Source organism: Martes martes (assembly GCF_963455335.1).
Source record: "Martes martes genome assembly, chromosome: 7".
Classification (NCBI taxonomy): domain Eukaryota; kingdom Metazoa; phylum Chordata; class Mammalia; order Carnivora; family Mustelidae; genus Martes; species Martes martes.
The window spans coordinates 38,560,233-38,576,115 of record NC_137894.1 but is presented as its reverse complement, the minus strand read 5'-3'; the positions used below and the strand labels follow the sequence as shown (position 1 = coordinate 38,576,115).

The window sequence follows — 15,883 nt, the reverse complement described above, 5'->3', positions numbered from 1 at the left end:
GGGCTCCAGGCCAGCAGCCAAGCCAGGCTTGGCTCCAATATGGTGTGTGTGTCTCTGCTTTCCCCCTTGGCTGAGGCAGGACTCCCTGCCTGGCCCCCGGTCTCCCGTGCCACTGGAGACACCAGACTCACCCACTCTGGGCCTGGGGCCCCGCCAAAACCCCGCATACCCCACCTTGACACTCACACATTTGCCTGGAAGAAATGTTGCTAAATTATTTAAAAAATATTTCTCGTAGCTTGCCTCTATTGCAAGGTAGTAAGATCTGTCAAGGCAAGGAAGAGATACCCATCTGGGTATGTCTCATAGCCCAGCTTCACGATGAGGGCTATGATAAGAACTTGGTCGCTGGAAATTAATACCGATCCCCAAAGTGGTCTAAAGACTTGGTATGTCAGAGGGGCACCTGGGTGCTCAGTGGGTTAAGCCTCTGCCTTCACCTCAGGTCATGATCCCAGGGTCCTGGATCGAGTCCCGCATCGGGCTCTCTGCTCGGCGGGGAGCCTGCTTCCCCTCTCTCTCTGCCTGCCTCTCTGCCTACTTGTGATCTCTTTCTCTGTCAAATAAATAAATAAAATATTAAAAAAAAAAAAAGACTTGGTATGTCAGAGTCGCCGGGTGAGGACGAGTATTCCTTACTTTAAATGCAGATTCTAGCCCGTTGTGATGGAATCACAATTTTCCTGACTACCGAGGGCCCATAAATTTAGAGTTAAGAGTTACCCAGAAAATTCTAACATACTTTCAATTTTAGACATGCTGTTGAGAATAATGTTCTGCCTCCTCAGTCCCTCCAGAAATGTATTCCAATACACCACCGCTGAGAAAACATGTTCCAAACTCACACTCCCCATTTTGCAGCTGGGAGTCAGGAGTGAAACGCTGTTGCTACAGTGGCTCTATTTCCAAGACCAGCAATAATAAGCCCACTAACCAAAATACCGGGACAAAAACAGAGGGAAAAGTGATCAGTCCGGAGAACACAAAACACGGGTTATTTATAGTGAGGTATAGTGAGTACCCTTGAGCTTAAAGACCACTGTCTGTCAAGACACAGAGCCTTTTACTGTAGACTGAGGAAGACTCCTGTTAGTCCCTATTAACAATATCCGAGAGGCAGGTGTGCCCATGGGCTTACAGGAATGAGAGGCTTGGTCAAACAGAAGCTGGGATCTCGTCTGAGCTGCAATCAGGCATTAGGCAGATTTTCAAATCTGAACCCTGACTGCTTTGTCAGCCCCTAATACTTTTCATATGCCCCTTCCCCATCCAACAGTCCTCATGGAAAACGTTAACAATCTCGTCTTTGACAACAGCACAGAATCACTGGCTTTGGCCTCCTCAGAAACAGCCTGAGGAATGCTTGGTGCTGGTTCTTTAAAAGCCAGAGAGGGTAAGAGGAAGGACGTACCTGCATCCCACTGAGGTCGCCGTGCAAACTCATTTTAGAACTTCAGTGCAGACTTTTTCTTTTTTTTTTTTTTAGGAATGTACTTCCTACAATCTTGGTAACCTTCAAATGGGAAAAGCTAATTTTCTAAGAATCTGCTGATTACGAATACAGATAGTTATCTAGTTTCAAAAAAAAAAACCCCAACTTCCCCCTGCTTTTAATAGCTGTTCTGAAGGACCGCACTGTGTGGAGCATGCTTGCCCAGAGGAGAAAGGAAATTGGCTTCTGCCACAGAGCTGACTCCACACTGCCTCGGGGACCGAGCCTGCCAGCCTTCTCACACAATTCATATTTTATCTCTGGAAAGCTGTCAAGCTCTTTAATGTCTACACCAGGATTTCTCCACCTCGGCACCTCTGCCCTTTGGGGCCAGATAATCACGGCTGCGGGGGCCGTCCTGTGCTTTGTAACACGTTCTGCAGCAGCCCAGCCCTGCCCACTCGACGCCGGGCGCGGGTCTCTGGCTGCGACAAGCAAAAATGTCACCAGACATTGCCAGATGTCCCCTCGTTAAGAACCACAGCTCTAGACAGGGTCTGAAGCCCAGGGTGGTTCTTACTACGGGAGGAACTCCCTGCAAGGAGAGGACCCATGGCGATCTGTCCATGTCTCTCCAATGTTGCTTCTCCGGCGTCTTTCATGAGGAATCAAGACAACAGCTGTGTTTACCTGCGCATCTCCCAGCTCACTCTCCAGGGTCCTTCTGGCTGATACGGCTTCTCTTTCTTCCTTTCTTGCCTGCACAAGGGCCTCCTCTAATTGCCGGCTTTCGCTCTACAATGACACACAGGGTCAGAGTGCACACAGAAGCATATTGTGCCTAGAGAGCGGGCTTGGGGGCATGAAAGGAATGTGGGAGACATCCAAGGACACAGCCAGCAGCGGGCCCAAGGTGGCACACAACAGGTATGCTCTAGACGTGTGGGCCCAACTGCAGCTCCCTATTCAGCCAGAGGCGAACGCGCGAATCACTGACGTGACTGAAAATACATATCCAGCCTCACGTTTGGAGCTTTGGAAAGACCAGGTATGGAATGGACGTGGGCACACACAGTTCTGGAAAAGGCTTCCAGGTGATTCTGATGAAGGAGCATTTTGGGAAGCCCTGTTGGAACACATCTCCCCTTACACTGCTTTTGTCCCCTCTTGGACTGCCAGTGCGAGCTCTCACGGCCCCCTGTGCGAGGGTCTCTTGCTAACAGCCTCCCACTTCGAGAGACCTGGCAAACTAAGTAATTGGTGCAAAACTAGTACGGCTTCAAAATCCGTCAACTATGTGTTAAAGAAGGAAAAATTATCATGCGTGACAATGGGTCTGATGGTGGTGTTAGGATGGCCTCGGCCCAGTGTCAAAAAGAGGAGGGTGCCGGATGTCTGGGTGAGCGGGGAATCTGGCGTTCCCCACCCTGACCTCATTGGCCCTGTTCCCACCTCCTCGACAAGCTCATCTCCTGTTCATGCCATCACAGAGGAACAGCAGAAATGGGTTGCCGAGACGATGTGGTCACCATTGATTCCACCTTTCCTACTAAATCGTGATAGTAAATCCCCTTGTGTTTCCAAATCCACACAGGTAAAAGGAAGGCTCTGCAGCGGCCAGACCTGGTGAGGGGCCCAGTGAGCCTTACCTCACACTTCTTGAGCATTTCCTTTGCTCTGGCCTCATCGCCCTTCATGTCGGCAATCTGCTCACGCAGGCGGGCGACGCGCTGCTCCAGCTCCTTGATGCTTTCCCGCAGCTTCTCATTCTCCTCCTGCAGAGCCTTCATGTGCATTTCAGCCCCAAGCTGGCTCTGCTCCGATGCGCTGCTCCGACTGGCCAGGACCTCGACGTTCTGTTAAAGACACGGATTGGGGGGTCAAGGGGCCGTCCCCGGCTGCAAGCACGGCTGGCATTTATTAAAAACCCGCGATGTGCCAGGCCCCATGCGCAGCCAGGGATCGACATGCTAGAGCCTGGAGGCCAAGTCCAGCACATCACCTGTTATTAAAAATAACGTGTTCCTGGAGCATCGCCATGTATGCTGGTGAGTACACTGTCTGTGGCAGCTTCCACGCTATAACCGCGGAGTGGGAGAGCCCGACACCGGCAAGGGAAGGCCCCTGGTGCTGCAAAGCCTCAAATATTCACTCCCTAACTCTGTACAGAAAACTGTCATCACCGCTTACCTGCATTAAGTCTTTGACATGGGATTTCAAGCTTTTAAGGAGCTCTAGGAGGTGGGTACGATCACTGTTTTAAAGACAAAGAAACTGAGACTTGGATAGATGAGGAACTCGCCCAAGGTCACTTAGGAGGAAGTGCACCTGGGCAGACGAACTCCAGAACCTGTTCTTGGGAGCACTGCCTTCTGCCGAGTCCATATCCCTGATCCCTCACCATATGCAGGGCCCCTTGGCGGAAGTTCTGGATGAAGGACGGTTTCGTTTACAGTTTTTTAAGCTCCAATACAAAACGGAAATTAAAATTCACTTGAATTATGATAGAGTGCCTAGTGCAAGCTCTAGGTGCTATCTTCTGAAAATGAGCTCTGGGCTGCCCAAAATTCCTAACAGAAAGGCATGGCGACAATTACAGTGTGGTTACTGCTAATTCCCAATGTTGCATGGGCTTTTTGTTTTGTTTTTGGCTCAGTAACATGAAGTGATAAGTGGCTTTGTCCAGAATTCCACTTCTCCCAGAAGATCTCTCGCCTCCCATTTCTCCACTACTCTAAAGAGGCCAACGTCAGCAAATTGGATCCTCACAGAACAGCCTGTGCGGATGCCTGCAAGGAAGGGAAGGCCCAGTGAGGGCAAGCGTTGGCTTCGAAAGTTATGTCATGCCCCTGGGGAGAATTATCTGCGGGAACTGCTTGTTTGCTTGCATAGCCTTCCAGAAAGATCTTTAAATCTCTTGACAGTACAATAAGCTGTATGCTCCTGAACTTAACGAGTTAGAGAATTTCAGAAAACAGAGGATCTTTTCAAACGCAAATGTTTAATTCTATACATCTGGGAACACCCATCACAGTCAAGCCACTGGTGAGAACACAGCTGGCATCCCGAAGGAGAAAACTCAAGTTCCCGACCCCTAGGGCTTCTCAGGACCACTAGGGTGTCCTTTCCTACCGAAACCAGCAAGACGAACAAGGAGAAATAGTGTGGTTGAAAGCCTGAGGAAGGATCCAAAGAATCCAATAACTGGTCAGACCAGGGAAGGAAAAAGAAAAGTCTAGATTGCCCATTCCTGCCCTAACTTTCCCATTAAAACATGAGACTACAAAGCTAGAGTTATAAGACAGCGAGGCACTGGCATGATGATAAACCTACAATTCAGTGGGACAGAACTGAGAGCCCCCAAGCAAATCCAACATTTACAGTCGATTGATTTTCAACAAGGGCGCCAAGAAAATTCGATGGGCAAAGAAAAGGCTTCAGCAAAGGGTGGGACAGCTGGATATTCACAGGCAAAAAGATGAAATCGACCCCCTTTCCTTACACCATACACAAAAATTAACTCAAAATGGATCACAGACCTACATGTAAGATTTAAAACTATAAAATCCTTAAGAGAAAACATAGGGGTAAACATGTGTGACCTTGGGTTAGGCAAAGTCTTAGATGCCGTCCCAAAAGCACAAGCAGAAACAACGGAAAGAGGTAAACTGGACGTCAGGAAAGTTAAGCACTTTTGGGCTACCAGTGAGACCATCAAAAAGTGAAAAGACAACCCACAGAATGAGAGAAAACAGTTATAAACCCTATATCTGATAAAGGGCCCATATCTAGAATATATTTAAAAAATTATTCAATAATAAAAAGAGAACCCAATTAAAATGGGCAAAGAGGGCCACCTGGGAGGCTCACTCGGTTAAGCGTCAGACTCTTGGTTTCCATTCAAGTCACGAAATTAAGCCCTGTGTCAGGCTCTGCGCTGGGCACGGAGCCCGCTTAAGAGTCTCTCTCTCTCTCTGCCGCCTCTGCTCCTCCCCTGCCCGCACGCGCATGCGCAGTCCCTCTCTTAAAAAAGGGGGGGGGGGCGGAAGGATGTGAGTAAGCCCCTTTCCAAAGAAGAGCTACAGAAGTCCTATAAGCACATAAAAAGATGCTCAACGTCATCAGTCATCAGGAAATGCAAATCAAAACCATAACGAGGTGCCGCTTCACACCCAGTCAGGAAGATAACAGCAACGGTTGAGGAAAACTCGGAACCCTACACATGGCTGGTGCGAATGTGAAACGGTGCCGCCACTTTGCGAAACAGTGTGGCAGTTCCTCACAAAGTTAAACAGAGCTACGTGACCCAGCAGTTCCACCCTCAGTGTGTACCTGAGGGAAATGAAAACATGTGGCCACACAAAAGCTTGCACAAAACATCACAGCAGCATTATGCCTAACAGCCAAAGAGTGGAAACAACCCAACGATCCACCGACGGACGAAAGGGCAAACAAAATGTGGTATATCCACGTAACGGATGAGGTACGGACCCACGCCACAACATGGACGAATCCTGGAAACGTTATGCTTGGGGCGCCTGCGTGGCTCAGTCGGTTAAGCGTCTGCCCTCGGCTTGGGTCATGATCCCTGTGTCAGGCTCCCTACTCAGTGGGAGGCTGCTTCTCCCTCTCCCACTCCCCCTGCTGTGCTCTCTCTGTCAAATAAATAAATAAAACTCTTTTATTAAAAAAGAAAAAAGAGAACGTTATGTTGAAGTGAAAGAAGCCAGTCACAGAAGCCTACATGTTGCCATTTATACGAAATGTCCAAGGCAAATCCATAGAGACAGAAAGTAGATCAGGGGTTGCGTGGGCCTGAGGGTGATGAACTGATGGGGCATCTGTTAAACAAGTTACATCAGTTCAATGATAAGCTGTGCGGCCGAAAAAAATAAAGGAACGAGGAAGTGAGGAAAACACAAGGGACAGAATGGTACACAGAAGGGAGGTTTGCATAAAAGGAAGGCAATGGGAGATAAATAGGTCATCCCCTGGCTTCCCGAGAAACGAGTAGCACCAGCTCGCCGTGAGGAAGGGAAGCAGTGTTATGGAAAGGAGGACAGGGATGTAATCCATTGCAAACTTTCTTGTAACTCTTTAAGTATGGAACTTCAAGAGATATTACATTTTTTAAAAATACTCATTTTCTTGGAAGAGACTATCCATGCCCACAGGCACTTGGGAGGACAACCGCTTCCCTAGCCCAGTTTTCACCTCCTCCAGCCGCGAGGAACCCTTCCCCAACACATTCGCAGATACTAATGGGCCCCGAAAGATAGTGGAGCCGAAGCCCCAGAGCAGCTGTACAAACAGCGGAGAGCCAACGAGATCTCCCACACGGGTTTACATAGCTCAGAAATTCCTTTTCACCACATATAGCTGGGAGAGTGGAAAAGGCCCAGATGGCCCAGGACTTGCGCTTATGTGAGCATGTCTCCAAAATTTCCACCCAGCAACCCAAAGGGAGAGACATCCAATGTGGGCTGATGAGAGACATCCAAGGGGCTGCAGAGAACTGCCTTTCAAGGTTTGGGTTTTTCCAACAAAACTGCATATGTACATTTTGCATCCAAACACACCACGGTATGTTTCATTCTATTCCATGTCTCTTTTTATATTAAGATCCAGTGCCCGTGGTGCTCTGGAAGAGGGACCATGTCTCCCCTGCAGCTGTGCTGAGCTCTCTCCTCCTCAGCGAGCCCATCCACGTACGCCCATCTCAACTCACCTAATGCGGAGTTCTCAGGAAGGAGCAGAGGGCTCTCTGGTCAGTTGGCCAGAGCAGATGCCAACCCAGGCTGTGCCCATTTCCAGTGTCTTTCGCTGGAAAGACATCTTTTAGCCTCACAGAGGCTACTTCTCTCACTTGACAAAAGCGGATGAAGTTACCTGCCTGGTACACTGTTGTCACTATCGAAGCAGGAGTCCTCGCCGTTGACAGGATTACCAAGCCAACAGAAACCCACGTATATTTCCCAAAGGGCAGGACTTGGCACAGTTCGCTTACTGTGGTTCTAAATCCTCAAACTTGGCTTCCGACCACAACCTGCACATTTCGGGCAGCTACATGTCATAAGCCTATATTTCCCCAAAGAGAGGCCCGAGATCTTCTAGTGGTCTTTCCAGGACAACTGCACTGCACAAATTAGAGGACCCTTCTCTCATTCCAAGGGCAAATCAGGTTTCTTGGTTGGCTAATTCATTAAAAACTTAGCCTCATTTCCAGTCGAGGATGGTCTGCTAAACTAATGGCAATGAAGGAAATTTTTCCAAAATAGATAAACGCCTGTTTCAATGTGCTGAATTTCCACTACTTCCAAAATAGTTGACTTTTAAACATATGCTCCAATTACTATTTAAAAGGGGAGGAGAGGATATACAACTGTATCACCAAAAAAAAAAAAAAAAAAAAAAAGGCAAAATCCCAGTCTTTGCCGGGTACCACCAATCACTGCAAATGACTCGCTTATAAATTGGCCCATTTCCATGAGTTAAAGCCCACATTTAGAAATGCTCACATGCCCTCTGGAGCCACAGGAAACTTTTATCCATGACGAGCACAAAATTCCCAAACAGAGGCAGAAAAAGCCACGCCTGCGTGTTTGCTCTGATCCAAAGGCGCTGATGCACTTTCCTTGCAGGGGCACAGACACCGTGTGGACGGGTTCGCTCCTGGCTTGGCAAGAGCAGACCTAACACGTGGTCATATCGGGCTTTACTAATTAACGAGGCCTCTGGCACAGCAAGCTTTTGTCCCTTTTCTGTCTCCCCGTTTTGCTGAATGAGTGAAAACCCCTGAGGCGTGGAGGCCGGGAGTCCAGGCAATGGAATGTTGGTCTGTCGGTTCCACGTCACTGGCCGCCCCCACACTCCCGTGTGTTGAGGCTGCGGGATCTCAGCCGATGGCGACCCAGAGTGGCCCCTGGGTCAGGCCATCTGCTGGAAGTTCCTGCTTTTTCACCATCACAGCTGTGGACGTCCACTTTCACCTCCCCAGGGAGAACCTGGGTCCCAAACAGCAAGTCCCTTTCTCACTTGGAATGTAGGAGAACCAGGTCCCCTGTGTGGCATCCTCAGCGTCCCCCTCACAGGAGCAACACTAAGCAGCATATGTTGTAGTCATTAGCCTCTCATTTCATCTCTTTCCCTTGTTGTCCATGAATTTCACTGGCATAAAGCCTCCAAGCCAGGACTTCTCACACTTGACTGAGCCTCGCAGACTCACGTGTGGGTTCTCGTGAAAAGCTCACCCTCACTCGGGAAGTCTGGGATTCTGCATTTCTTTTCTTTCTTTCTTTCTTTCTTTTTTTTTTTTTAAAGATTTTATTTATTCATTTGACAGACAGAGATCACAATAGGCAGAGAGGCAGGCAGAGAAAGAGGAAGGGAAGCAGGCTCCCCACTGAGCAGAGAGCCCGATCCGGGGCTCGATCCCAGGACCCTGAGATCATGACCTGAGCCGAAGGCAGAGGCTTTAACCCACTGAGCCACCCAGGTGCCCTAAATGTATTATATTTAAAGAAGATACCATTTACATCCCGTTTTTCTCACTGCCCTGGTGGTAGTTTTCCTGCTTACCAAACCACCTCAAAGATACTCCCTTTTCAACAGATTCAATTACCCAGTTTTCTCTCCGTAACTGTGTAATTACAGAGGTTAAAAATATCCCTGGTTTTCTTCACAATATTCTTGTGAAGTAAGTCAATATAATTCCCTTTAAATAGTTAAGAAACCTGCAAGATTTGCTCTCAGAAGTGGCCTGTTGTGCAGACACAGGTCCCAGACAGAAGTTACACTAATAAAATACCTCACATTTGTTCACAGAATGCATTTGACGTAGGTTCTCATTTAAGCCACGCAATAAGCCTAGAGAGATACCCGAGATGGGGATAAAAACACCTCTGATAGGGGTGCCTGGGTGGCTCAGTGGGTTAAAGCCTCTGCCTTCGGCTTGGGTCCTGGGATCGAGCCCCGCATCGGGCTCTCTGCTCGGCAGTGAGCCTGCTTCCCTTCCTCTCTCCCTCTCTGCCTGCCTGTCTGCCTACTTGTGATCTCTATCTGATAAATAAAACCTTAAAAAAAAAAAAAAAAACAAAGAAAGAAAGAAAGAAAAACACCTCTGATAAAAATACTCTGCCCCCAAATAGGTCAAGTGCTTTTCCCAAAAAGCTATACACTCACCAGTTTAGGCTTTGACATATGGTATGACTGCACTTAGATAAAAGGTCCAGAACAGGCAAATCCACAGAGAAAGAGAGTAGACTCATGACTGCCAAGGGACCGGGGCAGGGGGGATTCAGATGATGTAAGGGGCCTGCTTCACCTGGGGGTGATGGACATGCTTTGGACTTGGAAAGTAGCTATGGGTGCCCAACCTTGTGAATACATAAACGTCATGGACTGTACATTCTAAAAGAGTGAAAACGCTGAATTTCACGCTAGGTGAATGATATGTTAATAAAAACAAAAGAAAAAGAATTCTGGCCTTGGCATCAGCTGACCTGACCCAGCCCCTCTTGCTCCTCTCTAAGCTTGGTTTTCCTGTTGTTCTAATCACGAAGGGGACATTGCTCCAAGCACAGAGCGATGCCCTGGGCACACGGTAAGGATTTGATTGATGACAGCTGCACATTAAGTTCAGGTAGCCAAGGGGAGACTGGGTGGTTCAGTCAGTTAAGCATCTGCCTTCGGCTCAGGTCATGATCCCAGGGTCCTGGGATCGAGTCCCACATCAGGCTCCCTGCTCAGCAGGGAGCCCGCTTCTCCCTCTCCCTAGTGCTCCCCCTGCTTGTGCTTGGTCGTTCTCTTGCTCTCTCTCTGACAAATAAATAAAATTTAAAAAAAAAAACAAAAACAAAAAACAGTAAGTTCAGGTAACCCAAAGTCACACAACCAGGAGTTATATCCAGCTTCAAATCCCTGTCTCTGATCTCTGCTACCTGCTTCTAGGTTTTTCCAAGTAGAGCAGCAGCTTCATTCAGCCAGAGAAAGGAAAAGATCCATACCTGGCAACTGGGGGGGTTTGACGATGTCCACACACTCACCCTGATTTAAAGCCAATGGGAGGAGAAAGGAATATGCAATTATATCATGCAAAGAGTTTCAAGGGCTTCTCTAAAAGAGCCTTAGGTTACAAACTTTTGTTTTTTTTTTTTAATTTTTGTAAGATTTTATTTATTTTTTTTTTTTTTTTTTTTTTTTTTTTAATTTTGTTGACAGACAGAGATCACAAGTAGGCAGAGAGGCAGACAGAGAGAGAGAGGAGGAAGCAGGCTCCTTGCTGAGCAGAGAACCCGATGCGGGGCTCGATCCCAGGACCCCGGGATCATGACCTGAGCCGAAGGCAGAGGCTTTAACCCACTGAGCCACCCAGGCGCCCCAAGATTTTATTTATTTATTTGAGAGGGACAGGGGTGGGGGGAGTGTGAATGCACAGGTGAGGGGGAGGGGCAGAAGGAGAAGCTGACTTCCCGCTGAGCAGAGAGCCCCATGCGGGACTTGATCCCAGGACTCTGGGATCATGACATCAGCAGAAGGCAGCTGCTTAACCCACTGAGCCACCCAGGTGCCCCAGGCTATAGCTTTTGATTATGCTCTTGCCTTTATTCTTGTTTTACACCACTCCTTTGAAAGTTCTTACAAAATTTTCGCCAGCGTCCCTGGGTCCTCTCGGTTTTCAGGGGATAAAAGGAGCCTCACGTCATATTTATAAGACGCCACTTCCCTCACCCTGAGGGCCGCTGTCTAAGCTGATCTCGGAACCAGCATGTAGCAGTTCTTGTTTATGCAACCCAGTATCCTCCTGCTGTGTGGCTGTCCCTGCGGGGAGCTGCTAGCTGGCTGACGGGACTGCCCCCACCCAGTGCCATGTACCTAGAGTTCTGTGTCACTGGGAAAATATTGGGGGGAGGGTAGGGGCAGGGAAAAAGCACCCAGTTATTTTGTCACCAATAGGCCAGACAGCTTTCCAAACGCTTAAAATCAGCTCGCTGTCAACACACACACGCCCAACAGGTTGAACAGGATTTTTGAAGAGAGAAGATAAACAAGCACGTTCTCCAGAGTATTGCTAAGGCGGAGTTATGGCGACCCCTCATCTAGAAGCCAATAGGTCCTAATTGCATTCACAGTTCTACACTGTTCCCTTCCCAGGAATCTAGTTACTGTGAAAGCTGAGCCTTCAACTTTTCCATTTTGTTGCTACCATATTTCTACACATACGGAAAGGATTAACCTGAAATTGTAGAAATTACTCCATTTAAAAATTTTAAATAAAAATTCTTAAACCAAGAACTCTCAATCAGATGACCATTCCCCTATGTGCCTCTTCTAGCCCCCAAGCTAGACCAAATTTCCATGCAGAAAACTGTCCTCTTCTCCCTTTGTCCCCCACTTCTATGGCTGCAGGGCTAAAGCCAACAGGGACAGGACAAAGAAAAGCAACTGGCTGGACCAAAACTCTCCCTAAGCTTTTGAGGCTGGTTCCCACAATAGCCAGGATTAAGATATACGACAAGGATGACCTTTATTTATTTCCTTCTTCAAAGACATTGCCTGTTTCCTGGGACAGGGCTGAGCAGACTGAGCTCCTATCAAGCCTACGCAGGATCCCCGGGCCCCTCCCCTCGGGCCCGCCTGCCGGGGTCGGCAGCCAGCTCTGACAAGCAGAGGGAGCACGGCCAAAAAGAGGGATGTCCTAATCCAGGTGCTAGGGTCACCAGCCCACTCGGAGTTTTGGCGCCAGTAACAACTTCTCTGAATCACGGTTTGGTTTTCTTAAAAGCAGGGGTGGTGTTACGGATCCATTCACTGCCCGGATCAGGGAAAATGAAAAATAATGGTGCCAAGTGTCCAAACACCAGTCACTGTATAAGCAGCAGTGTCCAGGAAAGAGTGAGTATGTACCACCCAGAAGTTATAGAACAGAAATCGCAATTTCCTTCACGACAGAGGCTTGAAGGAGGCGTGGTGAGTTTCTGGCCTCCTCCTTGGACCAACTGTCTCTGAGCCTTGGCTGCTGGCATGACTCTCACTTGGTCCCAGACTAAAGAGAGAACAAAATGTCACCTTTCCTGTCAGAAGAGCTGGCCAGGTCCCAGCTCTAAGAGCCACTTCCTGATCCACAAATGCCCCTCCCACTGCTGCAGCAATCACGGGCCAGGGTCCCCCAATAACTCTGATGAGCCAACCTCCACCCACACCCTGCCATGACCCCCAGGAGGAATGTAACATGAGCAAGAGACAGACTTTTCTTAGTTAAGCCCCTGAGATGTGGTTATTGCAACATAACTCAGCCGATCACATCAGGGAAAGCCCTACTACATATAAGTTCAGCCTGCCCGTCTCCAGTCCCCAGAGAAGAAAACTCTGAGTCTAGCACAAGCTTCATCCCAAAGAGCCCGTGGGGCTGTCACAAGGAAAGAGCACGGGGTTCTGGAGTCAGGCAGACTTGGGTTCAAATCTTGACCCTGCCACCCACTGGCCATGGGACTCTGAGCCAGTCCATTGTCCCCGAACTGGTTTGCGGTGTTTTCAACTTTGACACGGCAATTCTATTACCCAGCACACGAGGTCGTGGTGGGGATGAAAGGTCATGAATGTGAAGAACACAGCATGTGGCCAGCCATGCAGTATGCACTAAAGAAACAGCAGAGAACGTAGTGACCCACACACCATTGTCTTTGCCCTGCTCTGACCACTTATCAGCTGTGTACTGGGAGCCTCTGTTTCCTGCTCTGCAGAATGGGCGAGTAGTGCTGTGTCCGCTCTCAGGGTGGCCACAAGGGCTCCGTGTGAGTGGGTCTACAGGGCAGCTGTTCAGAAAGTGAGACTACCCCACCTTCCTCCAGCCTGTCCCGAGGGAATCCCAGTGCGCTGAGGGCCAGGGAGGCTGTGACCCCCAGTGCATGGAGGGCCCAGTCCTTGATGGGCCTTCTGCCCTGGACTCCCAGTTGCTCTCTGGGCACTGGCCTCGTGCCCCAGCCCCAGCCAACCCACTGGTTGCCATTTACCGGAGCACAAGCACTGCTTCTGTTAGGGACTCTGAACTTGGGGACCTACTGAACTGCCCCCTGAAATTTCCCCACCAGCCCAGGTGACCCATGAATTTAAGAAGCCACCTTGAACATTACCCACAAAGATCCGGGCCCTGGTCAGGGAAGGTCCCTCCCCAGGGCTCCCACTGAGAATTCAGAAAGGGAGCCTGGCAGGCCCTCCCGGCCCGAGAGCCGACACAGCGCTCAAGCGAGGCTCTTGGGACAACTGGCCACACACCCAGGATAATCTGCCGTTTGCCACCAGAGCCCCGGCCAAACACTCGGAGGGTTCTGAGGGCTGTGCTATCCTGGGTCCTGACACATCCCAAATGCTCGCAAGGCTAGGAGAGTGGCCTACGTGGAAGGAATGCTGGAGGCAAGACGGAGCCGGCAGCCTGGTCCCAGGGCAGCCCCTTGCCTGCTGTTCAACCTGAGGCAAGTCACAAGCTCCCTGAGCCTCCTTTCCACGGCCATCAAATGTCCAGGGCAAGACAATCCAATTATGGATTTAAGCACACACACTGATAGACTACACTGGATAATTACATGAGTTATACGTAGGGGGCACAGTGTCATTCTTAAAGAGTTTAAAGTGCCACAAATGCGTTAAACATGTTCACAATTGAAATATAAGTCATCATGGGATGGCTGGGTGGCTCAGTGGGTTAAGCCTCTGCCGTCGGCTCAGGTCATGGTGCCAGGGTCCTGGGATCGAGCCCCGTATCATGCTCCCTGCTCAGCGGGAAGCCTGCTTCTCCCTCTCCCTCTCCCCCTGCTTGTGTTCCCCCTCTCTCTTTCAAATAAATACATAAAATCTTTTAAACAAAATGAAATATAAGTAATCACAGCCTGAAGAGAGGGTTGTGAGCACGACGGTCTCATGGCCTCCAAGACTGTGTCTGTCTCTGTGATTAAGAACATGGCGCCTGCAGGGCAGATAAAGTTTATTTCCTCTCTCTGGCCCACCAAAGTTTCCATTTCTCCAGATAAGTTAAAACAGACCTGGATATTATTCATTCATTCATATCTGACTCATAAAGTGGTACAATGTCAGCACTATTTGAGACACCCAATTTCTCTGGTTCAAAGCCCTATCTGAATTTCCAGTACCCCCCCCCCATCTCTGTCCAGCCCCGCCATGTCTCTAGCAGATAAGCAGCCATCAGTCTCAGCTTCCAGGGGCCGGAAACACACTGCCTCTCAAATCAGGCCCTTCCGTGTTCTGACAGCTCTCAGCCATGGAAACATCTTCACCCTGAGCTGATGATATCTACGTTCCTACACATCATGGGGACCAACCAAGAATGATACAGTCCTTCCTCCATGATGACAGCAGTTCCAACACATGAAGTCTCATACCTCCCTCACACCACCCTCTCCTGCCCTTTCTTCTTCAGGCTAAACTTTCAAAGGTCCGTCCTCACCCACTGGGGCATGGTACCAAGTATTCTTTCAAGTGTGGGTCCCCAACCAAAACAACGGTCCCTGAAGAGTCTGGCCTGCTGTCCCCCTGATTACCAGCTACCCCAGGCTCCGGAGACAAAGCCTGACAGGAAATAAAACAGCCGGATCCCTCCCAGATACAGGTCTGCACAGAGGCCAAAGAGGAAACCGGTGCTTACTCAAGCCCACAAGCCAGAGAGAGCTTCCACCACCTGGAAATCTACAGACATCCATGAGACCACACCCTGGAACCCCTGTGAACAACACTGCTGGGACCCCCAGTGATGGTCGGGATGTCCCCGCAGGAGATCCACTCCTGCTCCCATCCCTTCTTTGGCTCCTAGCCCCTTTCCACTTCCCCACCCCACCAGGGCATCTCCACCACCCCCCTGGCTCCCCAGTATTTCTCAGACAGCCCCAGAGCTCACCCTATCACCCCAACACTGTTCTCTTTGCTTGTACGTTTTCTGAAGGGAAAAAGGACTCTTCTTCCTTTAGCCTCCTTTCCCTTCCATATTTCTCTCTTTTTATGGCCAACACCCTCCATCCCATCCCATTCCAGGGCCAGGCCTGAGGAACTGGACCAGAGGCCCAATTCCCCAGTGGCCCCAAGTGAGCTGCTGCTGGCATCCCACAGGACAAGGCCCTGGGCCAGACAGGCACAACAGCATCTACTGAGCGCTCGCTCTCTGCTGGCACTGGGCCATTCCAAGGGCATCTCACTCAACTCCTATATTACCCCTCCCCTCCTGAGCAAGACACTGTCAACTCCTTTACTTAGAAGGTAGGAAATGGAGACACTAAGAGGTCAAGTAACCTGCTTATGTTTTCAAGGCTAGAAAGCAGTAGAGCCAGGATATAATCCCAGGAGACCTGACTTGAAAGCCCAACAGACTTAAGACTCAACCGTGAGCCCCTGGCAGGCAGGGAGGGCCTGCATCTCCCTCTGGGCCCAGCCCTGTGCCTGGCACAC

At 49.5% G+C, this 15,883-nt stretch overlaps 1 protein-coding gene across 4 annotated transcripts in view; it reads right to left on the bottom strand.

Moving 5' to 3' along the window:
* CGNL1 (cingulin like 1) overlaps positions 1–15,883 on the bottom strand; it is a 154,592-nt gene that overhangs the window by 28,152 nt on the left and 110,557 nt on the right. For all 4 annotated transcript variants that reach the window (XM_080807426.1, XM_080807427.1, XM_080807425.1 and 1 more), the window contains exons 9-10: positions 3,082–3,288; positions 2,123–2,227 (exon numbers count right to left, since the gene is read on the bottom strand). In XM_080807426.1, the coding sequence (XP_080663552.1) occupies positions 2,123–2,227; positions 3,082–3,288 (312 nt within the window). The remainder of the gene's footprint in view (positions 1–2,122; positions 2,228–3,081; positions 3,289–15,883) is intronic.